Here is a 25945-nt window from a genome sequence, read left to right on the forward strand (position 1 = left end):
TTCGGAGAGAGCACAAACACAGCCTTCCATCAATTACTTCTTTAAAACTGCTATTTTGCATGGAAACAAAACTATACAGTAGCAGAAAATAATTTATACTTTCAAAAATATAACTACAGTTAAAAAAAAATATTTCCAAACAGTTGACTCTTTTTTTTAAATAGCAAGGCAAAATCATGTAAAAAACATGTGAACAGCCTCTATAGCTTGGAGAAAAGTTAGTCAACCAATAAATCTACAACTTTTCAGTGGGTGTGCAGATAATCAGAAAGCACTAAAATTTCTACCAACTTTGGAGAATTATAAAGAGCTAAAAGTATAATCTAAATTCATTGCTTTAATATAATGATATATCAAAATAATACTTTAGCAAAGAAACTACAGTTTCTTAAAAGGGGGAGGAAGAAAACTCTGATTAGGTAAAAGTATATTTTAGGGTACCCCTTGGCGAAATTTGGTGGTATATGGATACCGAGTTTGTGAAATTCTTTGACTTGTTACTTTGGCTTGTGTATCGGAAATTTTTGGGGCAAAAATCGCTGCTACACAAAGACAAAATAACAAGACAAAGAATTGCACAAACTCAGTATCCATGTACACATTGACCTATTTTCACTTAAAAAAACAGAATTGCACAAAAATGGCATTGCGCACTCTCTTGACTTCATCCATGTACACATCAACCTATTTTCACTTACAAAAAAAAAAAAAAAAAAAAAAAAAAAAAAATCAGAGAATTTCACAAATTAGGCTTTGCACACTCCCTTGACTTTGTCCATGTACACATCGAACTATATTCACTTAAAAAATCAAAGAAGCAAAACAAAACATATATAATCTGAATAAACTACATTTTAAATCAAACAATGAAATAACATAAGAAAGGAAATTCATCTTAGCACTACACAAAGGAAATATCCACTTACTTTATTTACGAATTTACGCGTCTTCCATCAAACAAAATTCCTTAACAGCATCCAAACACTTCCTAAAATTACCTGAACTAGCATCTGCATGCTGGTGTCGCCACATAAATTCACAAAAATAACAGTAAAAAATATCCGATGTTCGACCATACGCATTTCCTTCCTCCAGGACACTTAATAATGACTACTGCATAAAGCTTCCTTTATACGCCAGTCAATTAATGCTCTTTTCTCTTTCGTTCCAAATCCTACAGAAACTTCAAATTAATCTTACTACATTCAGCCAATTTACCCTGTAAACCACAAAATAACGTACTAATCCATCCCACACAAGCCCTTATCCAAAATCCGACACACATTTTCCAAATTTTTTCCCATGATTCAAATTCACTGCAACCAATTATGTCATAGTGACCAATTTCCATAGCATTTAACTACTCAGGTTGTCATAAATGAGACAACAACTTGGTGATAAGTGAAACAACAATTTCGTGATAATACAAGGGGTACCCTAAAGTCAACTCTAACTCTCTGATTATCCATATCCCTCTCCAAAATGTTACCAACTAATTTTTCACCAAGCTAATATGCAAAAGGCAAATCATTTTGAATGTTGTGACACACTAAGAAATTCATATAACAGAATTAATCAATAATATTGAAAAAGCAAAAAACATCTATAATTAAAAATAAAACTTTTTTCCAGAAATTCTCATGATTTTTTCTTTGCTGTTATCTCCATGGATACAGTAATATGTTTTCACTTAAAACAATCAAACAATTGCACAAACTTGGCATTGCATATGCCAGTAGTGTTCTTTCCATTAGACACAGAGATCTGTTTTCACTTAAAAAAAAAAAAAAAAAAAACTCGATAATGTACAAATTTGGCATCCTCCACTGTGAAACAGTGTTTAAAATGCCTGGGTACCTGAGCATACCCTACCCCAAATCGAAAAATACAAAGCTTTGAAATAGAATCGCAACTAACTTGAGATTGATAACAATAAAATTATTAGAGAGATTTATATTAATATTTCTTTTTTTTTCTTTCTAATAATATAAAAAGTATTAAAATTTGTACTAGAAAATGGATAAATGGAAAGAAGCATTAGAAAGCCATCGAGTTGGTACAAGGAGCAATGGGTGAGCAAGTGCGAAATGTCATAGCAACAGTGGAAATGGTAAAATAAAAATACACAAACATATAAAGTAGGAAAAGAAAGCCCATAATAATTCTAGGATTGAGAATAACCATAAGCCATCTTACGTTTCGCACATTACTATAATTATAATTGTAAATTCGCAGCTCAGTGTTGTTACTATTCCTCATACGACAACAAAAACTTTTAGCAAGATGTTTAATAAAAGTTTCTGAGCTTGACAAAGCCAAGCTCCTCATGAATAGTGCTACTACAAATGCACCACGGTGCCTCTGTAATCTGCCTCAGAACACTGTTCTGGGCACTCTGCAATTTCTTCCCGTAGGATTTAAATGAGTATGCCCAGACCGGACGATTTAACCCACTGAATGGACTTTTTTTTTTTTTTTTTAAAGTTTATGGTTTGATCACGCGTCTCTGAGATCTACCAAATGATGCTATTATAGCTTTCTACAACAGCATCGAGTTACACTGTTAAGTAGCCATGAATACTCCAATTTTTCTGAAATAAAGTTTTATTCGAGGCAACCAAAGACAGCATGACGATGTTTGAAAGAGATGGAATCAAAGTGATCCTCCGGCACCTGATTTGCAGCACATAGATTGCCATTTGTTTACTGCCATCAGATTCATCTACTGCTGGCCTACGAAAATGACATCAGCAAATTTTTGCATGGAGAAACTCAACATAACTGATACTACTGTTATAGATTGGAACAATTATTTGAGAGAAATATGCATCTACAAGAGTCTGCAGAGTCATAAAAATAAAAAAAATGTGGTGAAGGCTTAATTGTAGAGATTGACAAAAGCCTGTCCTTAAAAAGAAAAAATGTTAGTCACATTCTACAGCCTTACTATATTTGCTGGGAAACTAAAGAAACCTTTATTATTACATTGCCTAACTGAAAAGCCCTGACTTTAGTTAAATGGAATCACAGAAAATATTAAAAAAAAAAAAAAAAAAGATCAACAATTTATTCTGATTTCTAAGCTGCCTACAAAACAGAAGAATTCCAAAAAGTTTCAAAGAGATTCAATTTTGACTCATATTCTGGAATTCGTGCGTAAAATATCGAGCGGGTTATGAGGTTCTTCAAAATTAAATGTATATGTGTTTGTTTATAATAATGATCTGCCACCCATAGAAATTAATTTAAATCTTAATATTAAAATTTTCAAAGGTGATAAGGGTAGACAGATTGTTCTTATGAACAAATACATCACTTAACTGATAAAAGACTGCCTATACTGCTTGATCCCTAAAGATCCTTCAATTTTTGGCCTCATGAAAGTTAAAAAGAACTAATAAATCTTTTCATATACTCCCAACTCAGTTTAAAATGTCACTCATTCTATTTATCCCTAACTGTGCAAGGTTTTATGCTTTCCCTTAAGTACACAAAATTGGAATTCCTTTTTGACTTATAATTTACGGCTTTATATTATTTTTATAGTTTACTTATAGACTTAGAAACGGCATCATATCTTTTGGCCAAATATTTAGTTTTGATATTTTCTCCTTTACATTTTAACAATATTCATACTTTAAAAAATTATTTTGGAGTCATCAATAAACTTAAAGCCATTTCTCCCCTGCATTGTTTACTAGTGTTCCAGTCGAAGAAGCATTAAATTAAAATGTCCTGAAATTAGGCTTTGAGAATTCTGAAACTGAAGAGTTAATTAAACATAATTAATTATAAAATGTATTACTGCAACTACCTTTAAGTTGATGTTGGAAAACATAATCGGAGATTGCAGGAAAAGAATAACAGCATTGCTGAAACTCCATTAACATCGGCTATCTATCAAACGTATCTCCTCATTGTTCCATTTAGATTTTACATCAAAATTTGGCATTCCCGAAGAAATGTTTCCACAGTTTCTTCCACTGGTGGCAAATTCCACAAAAGCATATTTTAAACCAAGTTTATTTCTCTTACTAAAGTCTCATTGTGTTAAACTTACTTTGTTTTTCAAAGTGAATACTATCACCAAATTGGAGGATAAGCTATGGGTAATCCTCTAAGTCCTGTACTTGATGACATTTACATACAATATTTTGAGGTCAAATTATTTGAGAAACTATTTTTTCATCTCTGTATTTTCTATGTTCATGAGACTTTTAGGCTTTTCCCAGTAATAAAGATGATGGTACTGTTCTGTTATCAGGGCCATATTAAAAAATGTACGTATGTATGTGTTCATGTATGCATATACAGTCCAAAGTCTTTAATCCGGACTCGTCAGGACTTCAGCGATTCTGGATTATAGATCATCAATTTAAATCTGGTAAGATGACATGCAGAAATTATAAAATTAAAAATATGAAACCGTAATTTATGAAATAAAGAGCAATTATGATCTAAAGGTATCAAAATTAAAAAAAAAAAAAAAAAGCTTAATATTTATTTGTTTACTTTATTAAACATTTCTTTCAACGCGCGCATGCGTAAAACTTACATTACGCATAGTCGAAATTAGAAAATTGCAACCAGAAAACTATTTGATGTGTATTCGTGATATTTATAATGACGAGGAAATTGATTTAAATCATATCGGAGTACATCAAGATGAAACACTACATTTAGTAAGGAATTATAAGCCGAATAAAATAAAAACATCTGCCCTGAAGAAAAGGATAGTGCTGACAGATCAAATTCCAGTTCATTGCACGCCACGACGTTTCCTCCTACCCCTGCAGAGCAGCGTGAAATTGAAAAACAGATTTCAGAATGGTTAGAGAAACAAAGGATATGCCTTTATCCATTTTTTGCAGCAATTCCACTTTTTGTTTGATGGACATCGAAACATCACAATCATTTAGAGAAACTTCTAATAAATGTGCTTTGAGTTCAAAATTGCAGTAAGTATTACACAAACATCACAAATGTACCAAACATTATACGGAGTCAGATGCACTACCTGCTGCCCCCACCTACCACAAACTCATTCTGGTAGATGAGAAATGAGAATAGACAGTAGAGTATGATTAAATTAAAATAACTGTTAGAAACTTAAAGTAACCTCTACAAACCAATAGGAACAGATCCCGTTTTTGGCAATACAATAAGCTAAATAAATAAACTAAGTTTCATTTTATTCCTTCTTTTTCTATGCACTTTAAGTGAGCTTCTCAAAATCAGCTCATAATCAAGACCTAAATTACTTAAAAGTAGTTGCTACTGAGAAAGGCTTTTCACCTAACATTACTAACGAAGCACTAAAAAAAAAAAATTCCCTTGTTTAAAGAGATTATAAAAATTCAGTTGGCATTCCTTTCTTACCATCAATTAGATATAAAAGTATACAATTAACAATGTATTTTACAGAAATTCAAATGTTGGGCCGTTACCTCTTCTGTCAACAAAAGCTGCAGTTCCATACTTAAGAACCCCATTTTGATGGGATTTACACAGGATTCCTTGTCAATGTTACTTTATAATAGTTGAACTTAGAGAGCTTTAAAATTTCATGCTAAAAAACATGAGCATATGGTAGGAAAAAAGAATCCTATAAACTGTCTGTTGCCCAACAGTATTGGTCAGAAAATCACATTTTCCATTTTTCTGCAGCCAAAATTATTCGAAAAACAACTGACGAATTAGATTTTATAGACGTGTTTCATCTTCATAAAATCTTTCAGTTCTAAATAACGATACCAATTCCAATACATCTCAGCTTTTGAAGGAATTATTTTACAATTGCTTTAATTTTTCATCAATAGATGGCACCAGTAGCTGAACTTCCTTCTCATTCCCTAATCATTGGCTTCTGTTTCGTCATTTGCACATCTGCAGTTGAAGAACTAGATTCCACATTTAAACCTTCAAAACTAGCCCTGCAAATTTATAATATTACGCTGAAACTTGTTGCTTTTTAACTCCTCCAGTAATGCTAAGAAACCTTCAAAAATCATTCATTTTCTTTATTACTGCATCTTAAAAGGAGCTGTTCCAAAAATTATCAGAAAAAGATCTTTTCACAACAGCACAGAAACTAAGTTCATTTTTTATCAGCTGTGCACTAAAAAGTAGTACTTCCCTTTGTTTCATGAAAATTTAGCAGAAGCTGTGACAGTTTGCAATTTAACAGTTTGATAGCCAATTGCGACTGTTAGGGACATCAAGTATTGTACAGCTCTTGTTTTGAGATTTTTCTAATTATTTATTTAGTATCTTCAAAAGAATATAATCTCATATCTTGATCTGCTGTCTTTATTTGCATGCTAAAATATGTAAATAAGCTACAGATGTACCATACGCACCTCCTGCCAAATTTGGTGATCTTTTGTCACACAAGATAATCTATCGATTTCAGTGAGATTTTGTTAAGTTTTATTTTCACATTTCAAACTTTAAGGTTAACAAGCCAGTGAAAAACGGAGTTTCTCAGCATAAATTCTTAGCTGTAATGTTTTGTTAACATGGTACATCTGTTCTGTAAATACTGGTAGTGTTCGTATAACCAGTTCTATGAAATATAATGTATATTCAATATCTTCCATAACCGACTGAAGCCATGTCCCATATGTTATACAGTCAAAAGTCGTTAATCCGGACCTCAAAGCTACAAACTTTCTGCGCATGCGTCAACACAATGACGCATGCGCGTAATATCTTTATGCATGCGCATAATACGTTACACATGTGCATTTAATGTATAATGGACGTTATAAGCTAAGCTAAAATTATCTAATTATCTATTTCAGTTAATGTTGCAGATTGCGTTGTTCCTTAATCTTCGAATTGAAACCGGCTTATTATTTTTTGCAGACTGTTAGAGCAATTTTATAAAAGTAAGTTGGAACTTTCGATTATGTCAAATAGAATTTGCGATGCTGGATTTACAAAGGGAAAGCATGTTTTGATGTCCATTAAACAAAAAGTGGAATTGCTGCAAAAATTGGATAAAGGCTCCTTTGTTTCTCTAACCATTCCGAAATCTGTTTATCAATTTCACACTGCTCTGCGCGGGAAGAAGGGGGGGGCGTCACGTCGGGCAATGAACTGGAAGTTGATCTGTCAGCACTATCCTTATCTTCAGGGCAGATGTTTTTTTTTTTATTCGGCTTATAATGTAGTATTTCATCTTGATGTACTCCGTCTTTGATATGATTTAAATCATATTCCTCGTCATTATAAATATCACGAGTACACATCAAATAGTTTACTGGTTACAATTTTCTAATTTCGACTATGCGTAATGTATACTTAATGTATGTGCGCGTTGAAATATTTAATAAAGTAAACAAATAAATATTAAGCTTTTTTTTGGTGTGAATTCTGATACCCTTTAGATTAGAATTACTCTTCATTTCATAAATACCGGTTTCATATTTTTAATCTTATAATTGCTGCATGCCATCTTACCAGATTTAAACTGATGATTTATAATCCGGAATCGCCGAAGTCCTGACGAGTCCGGATTAAGGACTTTTGACTGTATATATTTATAACAGCCCAGGAATGAATAACCATAATAAAAAATTTACAGCAACCAGCATCATGAAATCTGGTACAGCATCTGACAACTGGACTGATCGGGACTTTGGTAATTCCAGATTATCGGTTTTTCCGGATTGTAGATCATCAGTTTAAATCTAGTAAGAAAGCATGCAGAAATTATAGAATTAAAAAGTATGAAATCATGATTTATGAAATAAAGAGCATTTATGATCTAAAGGGCATCAAAATTTATGAAAAAAAGCTTAACATTTACTTTATTAGACATTTCTTTCAATGTTTAAGTTGTTCAAGTTGCATCGTTTTTTGCACTAATACTTTCTCTTTAATTCTATAAACAGAGATAATTTCTTGCTCAGTTACAAAGTTCCACTGTTCTAAGTCCTGTAATTGCTGTATACAGAATTCCAACTAACTTGTCAATCGAAATGTTTTCATTTTCAATAACCTTTTTGTCACTTTCTTGACTATCGATAACGGTATTTTCTGGATCTAGAACCATACTACAGATTTTGCCAACCATTAATTGATTGATGATTGGGGCATTGTCATCCCAAAGAAAACCTTCTGTTATATCATCTTCATTTATTACCGCTTCTCCACATTTCGTTACAAAATCTATTAATTGGAGAATTTCACCATTGGTTTACGATATCTGAAAACCTTCAAATTCGTGACTATCATGTTCATTACTCTCATTATGAAATATGGTAGCTAACCATAAAATATGCGAAGCATTTTTAAAAGCATCTGGAGACACATCCTCCCACGATTTTGCAATGCTCCACATAGCAGATTTTAAGCTAAAATATTTCAAAAATTCTTGAATAATCTTGCCATTGTTCACAGAAATTTAACATGGATTTTAAAAATGCTACTTTACACTTGCATTTCAGTGAAAGCACTATTCCGATATCCATAGGCTGAATCATAGATGTAGAATTTGAAGGAAGGAATAATGCAGATATATTATTTTTCACTAAAACTTTAAGTACGAGTCAAACAGTTGTCTACAATTAGGATAATTTTTGCATCATCAGGCAAACCAACCAAATTCAAATGTTGCCAACAATGGGGTATAAAATGATTTTCAAACCAATAATTCATTAACGTTTGTGTCATTTATGCTCTTTTATTTGCACAGTATATAATGGGGAAGATCGTTACTCCTTTAAATGCTCGAGGTCGTGTATATTTTCCGATTATGAAAAGTTTGCACTTGCGCATTCCTGCAGCATTTGTGCACGTTAAAATTGTTAATCTAGCTTTGGAATCTTTACCACCAATTGGAGCCTTTTCTGTAGAGGTTGCAAAATATTTCGCAGTATATATTACCAGAAAAGACCAGTTTCATCAGCGTTGTAACTTTGTTCTGGAGATAATTTTTCATTAGTAAATAGTTCAGCAGCTTCAGGATTAGCTGAAGCTCTTTCACCTGAAATTTTTAATTGCCTTATACCATGGCTATTTTTAAATTTGGTTAACCAACCTGTCGAATATGTGCACTCAGTTTTTAAGTTTATTTCTTCATCAAATACTTAGGTTGGGCCATTAGCACTGGACCTGTTAATGGCATGCCCTCGCTGCGACGTTGTCCGGTGCATTCAGTCATCACTTTGTCATTATCCTCACATTTACCATAACGAACAATTTTTCTGTTATTCATTGCGAGTGGAGTATCGGAATCCACAAAAAATTTAAAAAGTTCCTTTTTCTTTTTTCGTACATCATATACAGTTGATTTTCCAATGCCATACTGCTCGCATAATTTTGAGAGGAATATGTCTTTTTCCAATTTTTTCAGCAATTCCACTTTTTGTTTAATGGACATCAAAACATGCTTTCGCTTTGTAGATCTTTATGCAGCTTCAGAATTAGAAACTCTTTTTAACATAATCAAAAGTTCAAGTTTTAATTTTCATAAAATTGCTGTAATAGTAAGAGTCTTCAAAAAGTAATAAGCTGGATCAAATTAGGAGATTAAGGAGCATCACAGTCTGCTACGTTAACTGAAATTCTTTAGAATCAGTAAAGATAATTTTAGCCTAGCTTAATAGCGTTCATTATTCATTAATGGCTATGTATCAGAAAATTGGCGACGAAAGACAAGTTGTTCTGTTTAATGTTATCTTTCTTCTATAGCGTACTGAATTAAGCCTGAACTGTATTAGTTTCATTATTTATTATACTTATGTCTACTTCTTGCACATACTTAACCTTTTAACTGTCATGACCAAAATAATGTTAGGCACAGCACTGGTGTTCCAAAATGTCACCCCGAGTATTACTTGCGGTAATTTTTTTTTTTTTTTTTTTTTTTGAGTGCATCATATTGTTATACTTGAATATGTATCATGAGAAGTTTATTTCGGCTTCAGTTCAATAGATGGCAGAACATTACTGAAGGCTTCAAAGGATAGAGGTTTATGTTCAAAGTAAGCATCTTTTTTTTTTTTTCACTGCGCAGCAAACATTCGATTTTTGAAAAAAAAAATCAATTTATGTATCCAAATAATAACTTGATAGTTAAAGGGTTAAGGCTAATCTGGGCTATGAATAAATAAACTCCCACATATACTTAAGGCTTATGTAGGTCCGGTGCTAGGTACCACCTGATACAGTCTCTGCGGGTCCTAAATTTTGCTGCAAAGTGCCTCTTTAAGTTCTAAATTTTTGCCATCCCTAAACTTTGGATCCCAGTGCTTTCCCTAAATTATAAAAAAAAATTCTTTCCTTAATTTTGCTGCTCAGTGCTTCTCCAAATTCCAAAAATTTAGTATTCCCTAAATTCTGCTTCCCGGTGCAGGCATACGAGCTCCGACGCCAGTTCTGGGTTTACGTTAATAACATATCAGTTATTCTTAGCTCAAATACCACTAAATGTAATCTTTTGGCCTAAGAGTTTCATTAACAAAATATATTTTTAGCATATGACAAGAAATTTTGTTGAATTTTTCCTCATCACAAGTGTAATGTGAGCATAAAAGGTTGCCATATTCTTGTTATTCAATTACTAATATATATAAAAAGAATTTAGACATCGCTGCACAAGTCATTACTCAAGTTATCATGCATTGATAAACATGCGGTGATGAAACCAAAATCTAATAAATAATTATTCACCAGATCGGCATCAGTATAAAATCAACAATGTATAAAATCAAACAATAGGTATAAAATCAACAATGTTCCTATGTAAAATGTTTCGGTTTGAGATGTATGATAGATACGCAGCTACGGAGCCAAATTATTGATCTCGCAAATTTATGCTTAAAGATTGCTTCTTCAGTAACATAGCATTTCATTTAGTGCCTATGTGAAATTAAGAATCAGGACTCTCCACGTTTTATTATAGGAGGAATTTGAGGTCCGGATTTTAGACTATTCCAGATATTGGATGTCCAGATCTCGGACTTTGTACTGTATATATTTATAACAGTCCAGGAATGAATAACCATAATCAAAACTTTATAAAGCAACTAGCATCATGAAATCTGCAATGTGATAAAATGAAGCACTTTAAAAGGCCTGTATGAAATAAGGGACATAATCCCCATCCTTAGGTCCTTACGATGTTAAAATAAACTGAGTACAGTTATTCATATTCCGTTATCGAATTTATTAGTCAAACATTGATAAGAAACTAATAAAAGTTACATAATGATGCATACATATAAGAATCCCAATTCAGCTATCGGTAAAATCCTAGTATACGGTGCAGCCTTGGCGCGACTTTGAAAATTATCGCCAACACCAAAAATGATCCAAAGAACGTCTATATATATATACTATATACACATAGTATATATACTATTATGTTTAACTGTATATATTTTCTTTGAATGACCCGTTAACTACTCATCGTATATGTCCCGTTTTTACTGCTCATCATAAAGTCGGCAAAAGTAGCCAAATCCCGTGTGCACCGGATAATAGGATTAAGCCCAGCTATCTAATGAAAGATTCCCTGGGTTAATATTTTCAGAAGTTCCTATAAACTGGTATAAGACCTCCCCCCGATTTCTGGGTAAAATAAAGATTTAGCATATTCAGTCACTTACTTCAACTGCAATAATTTAAGAGAAAAATAATACTACAATGTTACCTTATAGAATTATTTTTCATTTGCAATTATTAGATTTAACTTCTTTGAGATTTATAATCATCACGAATACAACACAGCAACCCAAATCACAACGATCGTGAATATGGAACAATATAAATATAACAAATTGCAATAATAAATTAAATTCGTAAAATATAATCCAAAGGAGATACAAAAATTTTCAATATTTAATGATTTTTAACAGTTCATGTTATCTCTATTTGTACTGATCTCATACCTGGTATTTGGACGTAAAGAGAGCTAAAAGCAGACAGATATATTACTGACATACACCATAGGAAAAAATTTCGGGTTAGCTTAATTTCCTTCATTTTTTTAAATTTTAAATGTACTACAAGATTTTGCAAACATCAAACCGATCAATGTGTAAACTCATTCAACCGACGTTGCCATTCCAAAAATAATTTTGAATTTTTAACGGTGATTGTGCTGTTCGATAGCATAGTAACAATACTAAAATGGATCAAATTTCATGTTAGAGAGTCAGAAACTTGCTTCAAAATAAAACAGGGATTTTGTTCGGAGAACAGCCTTGGAAACAGTTTTCGTCAAAAACTATGTTTATATTTTTCGCTTTGGGGGCAGAAAGAATTTGCGCGTGCAAAACAAGATATCTAAGTAGTCTGTCTGTAAGGTGTTTTTTGTATGTTTTCCTTCCTGGTTTTTCTGATATCGTGCGAATAATTCGTAAATGGTGAAATAATTTTGTCAGTGCGTATTAGTTTTAATTAATTAAACATTTTTTTTGAGAATAATTTGAAGAATTCTAAGAATTTTTATATAATCTTTGGTATCTGAGGGATGTATTTATTATTACAGATTAAGTTTTATCTGAATTTGTGAAACCTGATTTTCATAATTTGAATGTACTGATCTGAGTTATTAAATCGATTACAAAAATAAAAACATTTCTTTGTAACAATTATAATTATTAGCCAGTTTTCAGATAGCCGGCATAGCGAATAACTGTGTACGTAACATGCTTCTGTGTTCTTTAAAAGTCCTTAAATTTTGATGATTTGGAGGGGGCGGGAAGTCGGAAGGAGTAAGATGAGATTAGTAGTTTCCCCCTTTTTTAACTTATAAATATCCCCAGTTACTAATTTGTGGAATACGTTATTATTTATGATGAGTATTATTTTACAGTTATGAAAAGTAACCTATTTAACATCTTTAAATCGAAAATTTTAAAATCTTGCATACTTGTAAAGATTCTTATGTGCACCTGAAAAGTTAAAAACACTGAGTATGGGCAGTTCATCTGTAATTTTGAATGTTATGCATCAGCTCATTAACCTTACTGCATGATTTCAATTTAATTACCCCCAAAAGAGAAAATTAAGTATACATTTAAAATATAAAAAATATGAGGGCTTTGCTCTACTCTGGCAACCTCTAATTAATTTTATGCAATTGTAAGATCTCCCTAGACCAGTACTTTCGAGAACATTCTGGCATGTTATGTAACCGCTATTATAAATGCAGAGTTCGTGCCATTTTTCATCAGACCGCTTTCACCTTTTACTGCTATAAGACCTTTGCTGTCGCTCTTCCCATCTGTCTTCCTTTGTTTGAACAATATAATGCAGTAAATTTAAACTATATGATAGCTTTGCTCTACTCCAGGGTTATTAAACTTTTTTCGGTCGCGACCCCTTTTTTCACTACTGTCAGGAGCCCATGATATTTATAATGATTTTGCGGGACCCCATAAGTATAATTGTGCAAATCCGACACACGCATGAGTGAAACTGTCAATTTTTTCACTTGTACTGTAATATACTATTGCAATTTTAGGTCATTAACTTTAGTTTCTAATTTTGAGACATAGAACAGTGACAGTTTTAATGAAGTAGCAGACAAAATTACAGTGTCACATGCAAAGCAAGGAAAATGAACGTTTATATTATAAAAAGAATGCGTCAAAACGTTTTCATTTTTTTCTTTGTCTGTACTGTCTTATCTTTATCTATTTTCAAATACATTGTGTAAAAATATTTGATAACTGTAAAATTATTATAATAAGTTAAAGAAATATCAAAACCGCTGAAATTTTTGGCAACCCCTGCTGCAGGTCCGCGACCTCCTTGGGGTTTGTGACTCACAGTTTAAGGAAACCCTGCTGTACGTAAACAGGCAACATCTAATTAACTTTCCACAATTTCAGGATCTTTCCTCTAGATCAGTACTTTCGAGAACATTCTGACTTGTTATCCTACGGCTACTCTAATTTCAGAGTTCGTGCAATTTTTCACCAGACCGTTTTCTTCTTCTACTGCTGTAAGACCTTTACTGCTGCTCTTCCCATTTCTCTTCCTTTATTTGAACAATATGATGCAGTAAATTTAAAGTTAATACCATTTAGTTTAAATTATTATTGCATATGTAATCTTGGAGAATGTAAAAGAATAATGGTTTGAATTGAATAAAGATGTGGAATGTAAACAGCTAACTTCTCTGTCGTCATTAGATACCAAGCTTCATACTTTTGCATGTTTGATTTTCATAGTTTTCTTACTATTCTACATGAATACAAGACAGTTTCCATTAATACGTCCTTCATATAAGCACACCTTTTCTTAGGTAGTGAAACCATGTGTGTTTTGCCATATTCAAATAACCTAACTTAAACTAAGAAATATTTTTCTCTGACTAAATTTCTTAATAAAGAAATTAGGTTAGTTTAACAACATTACTAAAATATATTATATGTAAAAATGTGACATAAGATCAAATGCAAAACATTTTAGAAATAATCTCAGAAATTTATATAAAAGGAAACTTGAAAAATTTTAGTGTTCTAAAGTAATATTATAATAATTAAAAATTTTATTATATGTAACTAGAACCTGTTTATGGCAGTATGGCATCATTTGTAATATGATATGATGCAAAGTACCATACATTGAAGTAATTAATTTGTGAATTAATTTTGAAAAATAACGGAGTGCTATGTAAAGTACTGCAATAAAATGCATGAAATAAATTCCTTTCTCACATTACCTTTTAATATTAAAAGTAACAGAAATTGTTTATGTCTGCCAAATAAAACTGATTCCCTAAATTAAAATTTCTAAGCATTTAGACAAAAATGAGAGAAAACTTTTGCTAATGCCCTTGCGTATGCACTTTTGGTGATACAAATTAAAATGAATCAATTGCCAATTCATTATTTATTTTTGTTGATAGCTTTTAAATTATGCTTTTATTAATATGTATTAATTATTACTGGTAGCATTCACGTCAATATACAATAAACATTGCTTACCTAATAATTTAGTAGTGACAATATGCTTAGCTAACAGAAGGGAGAGAATAAATAAAAAATGGTTGCAAAAATCCTCGAGACAAAAAAAAACACTATGTGTTTGCTGAATGTGTATGCTTGTTCACTTTCGCATGCCAAAATCATTAATCTTGCTTTGGAATCTTTGCCACCAGTCGAGTCTTTTTTTGCAGATTTCTCCGAGGTTTTTTGAGGAACATATTGTCATGAAAGACCTCGTTTAGCTCTGTAAATGCATTCTGGAGATAGTTTTTTACTTTAATGGCTTCATGAATTCATCTACAAGAAAGATGCTTCTGTATCAGCTGAAATTTTTCGTCTGATATTTTTAATCACTATATACCATGGCAGTTTTTAAATTTGATTAAACAACTGTTGAATATGTGCGCTTAGATAGTTGAAGTTCATTTCCTCAAGAAATAATTTGGCTTGAGCACTGGAACTAGCAAATAATAATAAAAAAAAAGTATTTACAAAAAAACAATAAAAAAACAATATTGCATGGTTGGTATGATTGTTAATACATTGTATGTTTGTATGTCTCCCAGACGATGCAATACAGTTCGTACGATGCCTAGGCGTGCTGAGTATCAAATTATCAATCTGATCTTAGGGGATATTACACCACTCAAAAAGCAATGCTCTCTGAAGTTCCGGTAGACATGTAGGAGGAGGTTAACGGGCTGCAACTCATCTTCCAAGAATGTCCCACACGTGCTCTACTGGATTCAAGTCCGGTGAGAATGCTGACCAGTCAATACAGGTGATATCCTCCGATTGAAGGCATTCGCTTATGATGTTTGCACGGTGAGGACGGGTGTTGTCATCCATAAACACAAATTGTGCGCCCAAGGCATCCCGAAACAAATGTACATGTTGTTCCAGAATGACGTCCTGATAGATTTGGCTTGTCATGGTTCCAATTTGAACGTGCAGGTCAGTTCTGGAACCCAGAATAATTCCACTCCAAACGAGCACTCCTGCACCACCGTAATGGTGTCGTTCCATGATGTTTTCTTGGTGGTAACGGGTACCTGGAGCTCTCATTTGAAAGTCCGGTGAGAATCAGATTGCAAGCTAAACCTGGACTCATTGGAAAACATCACACAAGCCCACTGTTGCGGTGACCATAATGCACACCCTCTACTCCAGGCTAACCACAGGTGACAGTGAGTTGCAGTAAGTGGAACGCATCTGACAGGTCTACGAGCATATAGAACAATCTGCCCTAAGTGTCTGTACGCGGTCTGCCTTGAAATTGTCGTACCAGTGGCTGAAGAGAGCTGACGAGACAGGTCTGAGGCTGTGCTCCGCCTGTTTCTTTTGGCAGTAACTGCCATATGCTGGTCCTCATTCAGCGTTGTAACTCTGGGGCGACCTGTGCTGTAACGTCTACTCACATTACTATCATCTTGGAATCGTTGCCAAAGCCTGGAGATGACATTCTGGGCAGTTCCAAGTTCGTCTGATACTTCCAGTTGTGTATGCCCACATTCCAGACGGCCGATAATTCTACCACGTAAAAAATCATCCAAATGCATCCTTTGTGTCATACTATTCGGTTATTGCACTGAAATGCTTAAAAACCGCCTGCGAACAATTTTACTTCTTTGCCTGTGTTTCTGACACTCTTGTCATTGAGACATTACACTCTCGTCTTTTACACTCTCGTCATTGAGACGTACCATCGGTGTCATCTGGTTACTTCCTGAAATTTGCATATGATTCTTGAAGATGTGTGTAGTGATTTTACAGGTGATATATTTATTTTAGAGTTCGATTTCCGCGTGACTCCGAATTATCCTTAATTTATGGACATAAGTGTATATATAGTACAAAGTCCCTAATCCGAACCCGTCAGCACTTCGGCGATTCCGCATTAGAGGTTTTTCTGGATAATAGATCATCAATTTAAATCTTGTAAGGTGGCATGCAAAAATTACACATTTAAAAATATGAAATCGTAATTTATGAAATAAAGGTCAATTATGATCTAAAGGGTATCAAAATTTACAGAAAAAAGCTTAATATTTATTTGTTTACTTTATTAAACATTTCTTTCAATGCAAGTTGTTTAAGTTGCATTGAACTTTTCGTTTTTTGTGCTAATAGTATAATTTCTTGTTCAGTTAGAAAGTTCCACTGTTCAAATCCTGTAATTGCTGTATCGAGAATACTGTCTAACGAAAGTTTTTCATTTTCAATAACCTCTCTGTCGCTTTCTTCACTATCGGAAGTGCACGTGTGTAAATGCTCTACTGGTTTTATGCGCATAATAGCAAACACGCGCATGCGTAAGTTTGTGGCTTTGAGGTCTGTATTATAGATCATTCCGGATCATGGATGTCTGGATTACAGACTTTGTACTGTATATATATACACACACACATACACATATATACACACAAGAAGAAAGATAGGCTAAAAATTAAAAACAAAATTTTACATTAAGTAGTACCCATTTAAAAACTGGTAATTTTATTAGACTACTTTTTTTTTTAATTTCTCATCAATCTCATCTAAAAGTGCTTCTTTAGAATGCTATTTTCTATGTTATTTAGATTTGCATAGCTTATATATTTTATTAGTGCAGTCTATTACAGTCTAAGCTGGCTAATCTTTAGAATATGGTAACAGGTAGTTTGGCGACATTGTGGTAAGGCGATAAAGGTTACTAGCTAGGACTGAATAATAATAATAATAATCTGAGAAGTACACAGTTTGAATCACAGATTATTTTGATTCAGAGAAATGAGAGATCATGAGACATGTAATGTGACATTTTCCAGAAAATTCCGATCGTGATTGTAGCTAATAAGCACTTTTTTAAGTGAAAATAGGTTGACGTGTACATGAATACCGTGTATGTGCAATTCTTAAAAACGCGGCAAGCAGTTTGCGATTCTGCACTTTCTCCCAATTTTGTACCTAATCTTTGTCATGATTAAGCATTTTTGTTTCATAAAAGTTCTAGTATAAGTGTAATTTGGCTAGCAGATTGTTGGAAAAAAATGTTGAGTAAAAAAAAAAAAAAAAAAAAAAAAAAACCATGCCTTTACTTTGTGAAAACAAAATGGCGTCCAAAAAAGCAAAACTAGCAGGTTGCTGTAGCTGGGTTGGTCGCCAAAAAATTGCCAAGTTACCATAATCCGAAGATTCACCTTTAAGCTTTTTCAATTTTAGTTTTCTTTTAGCTTACAGAGATCTTTCATGTTTTTTTAATATAAGCATTTATTTTCAGGGAATAAATTTCTATATTTTGTTGATGAAAAGCACATCTTTGTATGCTGGAAAAATTAAATATTCTTCATTTACCATCTGATATAGTATATGTTGTCTTTATATTGGCAATTATAACTCAAGAATCAGACAGCTCTTATGGTGACCGATCTAATATCTTCCAGAATTGTATGCACTGGTGTGGAATCAAAAACTGTACTAATGCTACTTCCTTAGCAAATTTTAAAGCAAATAGGCCCTGGTATATGACCTTTCTGCAATGGGAGTGCTGGGATGAATGTGACTATTTATGCATGTGGCATGCTGTGAAAGTTTTCCAAACACATGGACAGAAGATGCCCCAGTTTCATGGAAAAGTAAGTTCAGTTCTAAAATAATAGTATTTATCACGAGTTTAATATTTACAAGTAAGCTAATTGCTTAAAATATATATGTTTAACATCTGTTTTTGGTTAAAATCTTTACAATCTTTACAAATAAATTTATTGTTTAAAATAAATATGTTTAGCATCTGTTTTTGGTTGTATATGATGATATGTATTTATTTAATCAGTAGTCCTATAGATATTAGTTTTACATACACTGCTAAAAAAAAAAAAAGAAAATGGTACAGTGCTATATCTTCTGTTGTACTGGGCCGATTGACAAAATTCAAACTGTGTTTTACATGTCTCGAAAGCGCGACTTAGGATATATACAGTCAAAAGTCATTAATCCGGACTCGTCGGGACTTCGGCGATTCCGGATTATCGATTTTTCCGGATTATAGATCATCAGTTTAAATTTGGTAAGATGGCATGCAGAAATTATAAAATTAAAAATATGAAACCATAATTTATGAAATGAAGAGCAATTATGATCTAAAGGGTATCAAAATTTACAAAAAAAAAAAAAGCTTAATATTCATTTGTTTACTTTATTAGACATTTCTTTCAATGTAAGTTGTTTAAGTTGCTTCATTTTTTATGTGATAATACATTCTCTTTAATTCTATAAACAGACATGATTTTTTGTTCAGTTACAAAGTTCCGCTGTTCAAGTCCTATAATTGCTGTGTCTACCGACTAATTTGTCAATCGAAATTTTTTCGTTTTCAATAACCTCTGTCACTTTCTTCGCTATCGGAAGCGAATTGTAATGACGAGGATTTGATTTAAATCATATCAAAGACGGAGTACATCGAGATGAAATACTACATTTAGTAAGGAATTATAAGCCAAATAAAATAAAAACATCTGCCCTGAAGATAAGGATAGTGCTGACAGATCAACTTCCAATTCATTGCGTGCTGGCCGCGGTGTTAAAGATAAACAAAGTTTAGATAAACAAAGGATATGCCTTTATCCATTTTTTTGCAGCAATTCCACTTTTTTTTAATGGACTTCGAAACATACTTTGGCTTTGTAGATCCTTTACATATTAGTAAATATATATCACAAATTCTATTTGACATAATCGAAAGTTCAAGCTTACTTTTATAAAATTGCTCTAACAGTCTGAAAAAAATAATAAGCCGGATCCAATTCGAAGATTAAGGAACAACGCAATCTGCAACATTAACTGAAATAGATAATTAGATAATTTTAGCTTAGCTTATACCGTCCGTTATACATTAAACGCACATTCGTAAACGTATTTTGCGCACGCGCACACGCATATTCGCAGCCTTAAAGGTCTTACGCGCATGCGTCAAAGCGACGCACGCGCAGAAAGTTGGTAGCTTTGATGTTCGGATTATGGGTGTCCGAATTAACGACTTTTGACTGTATTACTAGTAGTTTTTAAAATATTAGCTCTAAAAATTTTAGCTCCTCAATGTTAATTGAATTTGGCAAATATTTATTAATATCTCTTTTTTTATTACACGTTTTTGATTTTTCCTTTCATATTTCAAACTTTAGTTTCATTCCAAATAAAATTTATCCATTTTTTGTGTTTTTTTAATTTCAATTTTTAAATAATTTTTATAAATTTCTCGAAAAGAATTTTGAATTATAACCTATAAAATTTTTACCATCATCTTAAAGTAGGTGTATTTCTAAGCATACCTGCAAAAAATTAGACGGTTAATCTTTGGATTATGGTAACTTGGCGATTTTTTGGCGAAAATTTGGCGACCAACCCTGCTACAGCAACCTGCTAGTTTTTGTTTGGACGCCATTTTGTTTTCACGAAGTAAAGGCATTTTTTTCCCCTCAACATTTTTTTCCAACAATCTGCTAGCCTAATTAAGCTTATGCTAGAACTTTCATGGAACAAAAGTACTTAATCATGACGAAGATTAGGTGCGAAATTGGGAGAAAGTGCAAAATCGCAAACTGCTTGCCGCGTTTTTAAGAATTGCAAATACACGGTATCCATGTACACGTTGACCTATTTTCACTTTAAAAAAAAATATTCCAAAATTGCACAAAAATTGCATTGCGCGCACTCTTGACTTTATCCATGTACACCGCTGAAGTCCTAGCTAGTAACCTTTATCGCCTTACCAAAATATCGCCAAACTACCTGTTACCATATTCCAAAGATTAGCCAATTAGACTTTTTTATTCAAAATTTTCTAAGATATACACGAATTTACATATTTTCGTGTTTTGAAATTTGGCATATTTTTTTTAGCGATAATAACGCCAAATGTGGTTCATGGATTTTTGTTACAGTGAATTGCCACAGCTATTTTTAATCTTAAATTTCAAATAAAATTTTAAGGAGAATTAATTATATGAAATTCTTTCCTTCAATGATGCGTAATAAATATTTATTAATACTATATGAAAAGCTATTTTTTTAAAATTATAGATGATGTTATTCAAATTTTTAACTATTTTTTTAAAATTTCTCTCTATCTTCCTTTTTTTAAAAAAAATAAGAGTAAATTTTTACCTTCAGCGTTTTATCGTCTGCTACTTTACTTCGTTTAAATCAAATTGTCTAAAACTGAGAATTTTCGTTTGATATTTATTTGAATTTTATTTGATATTTATTTGAATTATTAACTGCATAATTTATTTCTAAACAAGCTGTTGCTTATCAAGTGGCTGAAAGAGCGGCTGATATCATCATCCATATTTTTAAAGAACAGTATATTTTTATAGAAACATAAGATTTTATATTTATTTTATCAATTTTATAAAAGTCAAATTATGATATAAACATACAACCCTCTAGAGACCGAATTAATGGTTATGTAGAAATGATCTGCAGCTACATAATGGCTGTATAAGTCAGCAGGTTCTGTGGACAAGTAAGAATAATTATATAAACGACACCCAATACAGTCAAAAGTCGTTAATTCGGACACCCATAATCCGGACCTCAAAGCTAAAAACTTTCTGCGCATGCGCCGCGTTGGCACATGCGCACAGGCGTTTTACGCGTGTGCGTAAGACCTTGACTACTGCGCATAAGCGTGTGCGCAAGTGCAGAATACGTTTTAGCCTGCACGTTTAATGTATAACAGACGGTGTAAGCTAAAATTATCTAATTATCTATTTCACTTAATGTTAATGATTGCGTTGTTCCTTAATCTTCGAATTGGATCCCGCTTATTATTTTTTGCAGACTGTAAGAACAATTTTATAAAAGTAAACTTTAACTTTCGATTATGTCAAATAGAATTTCCGATGCTGAAACTTCCAAAGGATCTACAAAACGAAAGTATGTTTCGATGTCCAACAAACAAAAAGTGGAATTGCTGCAAAAAATGGATAAAGACATAAAGAATGTGACAGAGAGGTTAGTGAAAACGAAAAAATTTCGATTGACAAGTTAGTCGGTATTCTCGTCACAGCAATTAACGGGACTTGAACAGCGGAACTTTGTAACTGAACAAGAAATTATGTCTGTTTATAGAATTAAAGAGAAAGTATTATCACATAAAATGAAGCAACTTAAACAACTTAAATTGAAAGAAATGTTTAATAAAGTAAACAAATAAATATTAAGCTTTTTTTTTGTGTGTAAATTTTGATACCTTTAGATCATAATTGTTCTTTATTTCATAAATTACGGTTTCATATTTTTAATTTTAGAATTTCTGCATGCCATCTTACGAGATTTAAACTGATGATCTATAATCCGGAAAAATCGATAATCCGGAATCGCCGAAGTCCCAACGAGTCCGGATTAACGACTTTTGACTGTATTTTGGATTCAATTAGCAACGAGCGTACAATGTTTTTTAAATGAATTTAAGAAGTTTTTAAACATAAAAAATCAACTCATTTTTTATCCTAAAATGTATTTTTATGCGTAGCATATTTTCATTATATCCTGAAAATTCTAATTTAGAATGTAATTGTGAAGAACTGAATTCTGATCCTCAGTAATATAATAAGTAATTACTAGGAGCTTCGCTGCCAGCCTTCGTCTGGCTTTTAAATGTACCAGAAAAATGGCTGAAGGGAACACCAAACGTTAAATTTAAAAACTGCGTAAATTTTACTCTGAAGAACAACTTTATCAAAAAAAAAAAAAAAAAAGTATTATATATATATATATATATATATAAATGACAATGAAATATGCCAATCTCTTAAAAACAGTGACATAAGAAATGCGATGAAAAACTGTTGCCAAACCCATATTTCTTAAAGAATGAAACTATTCAAAATGGTGCGATTCCATCAAAAATATATCAACAACAATAAGACAGGAAAATTGTTGCCAAAATCATATTTTTAAAGGTGTGAGATGGGAGAAGTGTACTCGGAAGCTTCATTTAAAAAATCTTTTAAAAATGCAAAATATTATCATTTTTCCAAAATTCTTTTTGTAAAAGCAGTCGCAAGGATAAAAGTTTAACGTGTCCAAAAATCAAAGAAAAATAAGGTATACATTTTTAAAAATAAACTTTTTTAGAAAAAATCTTGTTCAAAAGGTGTTAAGCTCCCTTTGTTAAATAAGTTCGTATTGAATCGATTTATTGAAACATGAAATTTATTTTAAGTTCATAAAATAGCTATGTTTCATGATGATGTGAAAATGGAATGTGTAGAGTAACATCTCGCTTTCCTATAGCCCATTGTCTCAAAATGACGCGATTTCGTCACAAAACCTAAAATAAAAAAAATTCTAATTCGAATTTCAAAAAAATCGCTTCGAGGTGCACTGGTTCTTGTCTAAATGCACTTATGTACCAAATTTCATAGCCGTGGGTCTATTAGCTTACGCGCACCGCGAACGAAAGAGCGTAAATGCAGACAGACTCTTTCTTTTATTACATGTAGAGATTATGGTTATTAATAAATCCTTCTTATAAAGTAATTGCAAATATTTTAGAAAACTTTGTTCTTAATCCAAATATTTCTAATTTTATTTTAATCAAGATTGTACACAATATTATTTATTTGCACTTTAATTCTTACCGTCAGCTCTAATGGAAGTTACAAATCAATTATATTCAATTAAGGAATGTCCATCTAAGTTTAGAAACAGCGTACCGTAACAGCAATTCACTTATTGGCGCTGTATCTTTCATGTTACTCCCGATTGGCAGGCTACGTGATTTTTAATGAGTATTCGGAATTTGCTAGTAACTTAGAAATTGCTCTTTAACTAGGTTAGTTTGTTATTTGAACATAGAAAGAACATGGGAGCTATTTGGTTAAGATGCTTTCATAGAGAACCTTTGTAAAGATAATTTAGAAAACTACGAAAATCAACCATGCAGCCTGGGGTAGACGTCACAACAAACAATTAGTATTTAACAATCTTCAAATGCTAGGCAACTGGTGAGGCTCCAATTTAAATCTCCAATTTAATATTTTATTTGTAAATATTTAAAATATTATTGTATTCTTAGACACAAAAAGCAGAATTTAAGTTTTGTTAACTCGTTGGTAAACTACCTAGCCGTAGTGCAAATGAATATTCAATTTCTTTTGCAATAATTGTATTCACTTAATATTCTTGGAATATGAGCTAAAGAAGGAATGTTCTCGGAAGATTAAAGAAGTGTTTAAATTGAGTGATATTAGGTTTGTCTTACAAACTCAGGATCGAAATAATTCTGCAATTACCCGAGTAGTTGACTTGTAAATGGCTGTGAATTAAGCAGATGACTTTTAATCTTACGCTATTCAGTCAGAAAATATATTACAAAAGTGCATAGAATCTGGAAATCTTTTTCTTACAGATCACTAATTTGTAATTTATAAAGCCTGAATTCAGCCTTAAAACATGAAGATACTGATTCAAAACGTTTTCAATCGATTTGGGCCAAAGAAATCCCTCATGCTATCTACCTAGTTCCATTGCATTCTCCTACTGCATTCGATTGCATAGCAGTCATTCCACACTGTTTGGTGTGGAATGATAGCTAGCTAGTTTCATAACTGGACCATTTTTCTCTGAAGAGCAGTCGACAGCTGGACTACTGTGTTTGCGGCTCGCTTAGAGTCAATGTGAAAATGTTTCATGATACATGAACTGCAGTAACGGGGTATTTTAAATACAGTCAAAAGTCGTTAATCCGGACTCGTCGGGACTTTGGCGATTCCGGATTATAGATCATCAGTTTAAATCTAGTAAGATGGCATGCAGAAATTACAAAATTAAAAGTATGAAACCGCAATTTATGAAATAATGAACAATTATTATGTAAAGGGTATCAAAATTTACAAAAAGAAAAAGCTTAATATTTATTTGTTTACTTTATTAAACATTTCTTTCAATTTCTTGTTTAGTTGCAAAGTTCCGCTGTTCAAGCCCTATAATTGCTGTGTCAAGAATACCGAATAATTTGTCAATTGAATTTTTTTTGTTTTCAATAACCTCTGTCACTTTCTTCACTATCGGAAGCGAATTATAATGACGAGGAACTTGTTTTAAATCATATCAAATACGGAGTACAGCGAGATGAAATACTACATTTAGTAAGGAATTATAAGCCAAATAAAATAAAAACATCTGCCCTGAAGATAAGGATAGTGCTGACAGATCAACTTCCAATTCATTGCGCGCTGCGGTGTTCCCCCCGCCGAGCAGCGTGAAATTGATAAACAGATTTCAGATTTCGAAACATACTTTCGCTTTAGATCCTTTACATATTAGCAACTATATATCGGAAATTCTATTTGATATAATCGAAAGTTCAAGGTTACTTTTATAAAATTGTTGTTAGCAGTCTGCAAAAAATAATAAGCCGGATCCAATTCGAAGATTAAGGAACAACGCAATCTGCAACATTAACTGAATTAGATAATTCTTTAGCTTATACTGTCCGTTATACATTAAACGCGCATGCATAAACGTTTTATGCGCACGTGCACACGCATATTCGCTGCCGTAAAGGTCTCGCGCGCACACGTAGACGCCTATGAGCTTTGAGGTCCGGATTATAGATCATTCCGGATTATGGGTGTCCGAATTAACGACTTTTGACTGTACTACTTACGGCAATGACTTAAGGAGTTATTCGGAAAATCCACAGGTCACTTCAGGTATTTCCTAAGCCAGTGTCATTCAAAACCATTAATACAGGTGTCAGTACATTTGTAGAGATCTTTAAATTGTTCGAAGAACTAAAGAATACATTCAGAGATCTCTCATTATCACAAATAATTCAGAAAATAGTGGCCAAAGTGCCAGAAATTCAGGCAACTGAAAATTCAATCGATAAGTTGTTCATCTTATTCAATCTCTTTGAAGAATTAGTCATGTCTCAAAATGTCCAATTCCTATTACTTACCTACCTCTTTATTGTATATATATCTAAAAAATCTTAAAAAGAAATA

General features: G+C 32.5%; 2 protein-coding genes across 2 annotated transcripts in view; one reads left to right on the plus strand and one right to left on the minus strand.

The window, feature by feature from the left end:
* The window catches only part of LOC118185351 (lipase maturation factor 2-like), a 138899-nt gene extending 126829 nt beyond the window's left edge, over nt 1-12070 (minus strand). Inside the window, exon 1 of the mRNA XM_035355193.2 lies at nt 11901-12070. Within this exon, the coding sequence (XP_035211084.1) occupies nt 11901-11994 (94 nt within the window). The 5' untranslated portion in view covers nt 11995-12070. The remainder of the gene's footprint in view (nt 1-11900) is intronic.
* A 185-nt stretch (nt 12071-12255) lies between these two features.
* Nucleotides 12256-25945, plus strand: part of PGAP3 (Per1-like protein PGAP3) — an 84870-nt gene continuing 71180 nt past the window's right edge. Inside the window, exons 1-2 of the mRNA XM_085822401.1 lie at nt 12256-12394; nt 18211-18565. Of these exons, the coding sequence (XP_085678527.1) occupies nt 18254-18565 (312 nt within the window). The 5' untranslated portion in view covers nt 12256-12394; nt 18211-18253. The remainder of the gene's footprint in view (nt 12395-18210; nt 18566-25945) is intronic.

The sequence above is a fragment of the Stegodyphus dumicola genome, chromosome 8, assembly GCF_044657685.1.
Source record: "Stegodyphus dumicola isolate Sdum_Otavi_A_Nest chromosome 8, ASM4465768v1".
In the NCBI taxonomy this organism is placed as follows: Eukaryota; Metazoa; Arthropoda; class Arachnida; order Araneae; family Eresidae; genus Stegodyphus; species Stegodyphus dumicola.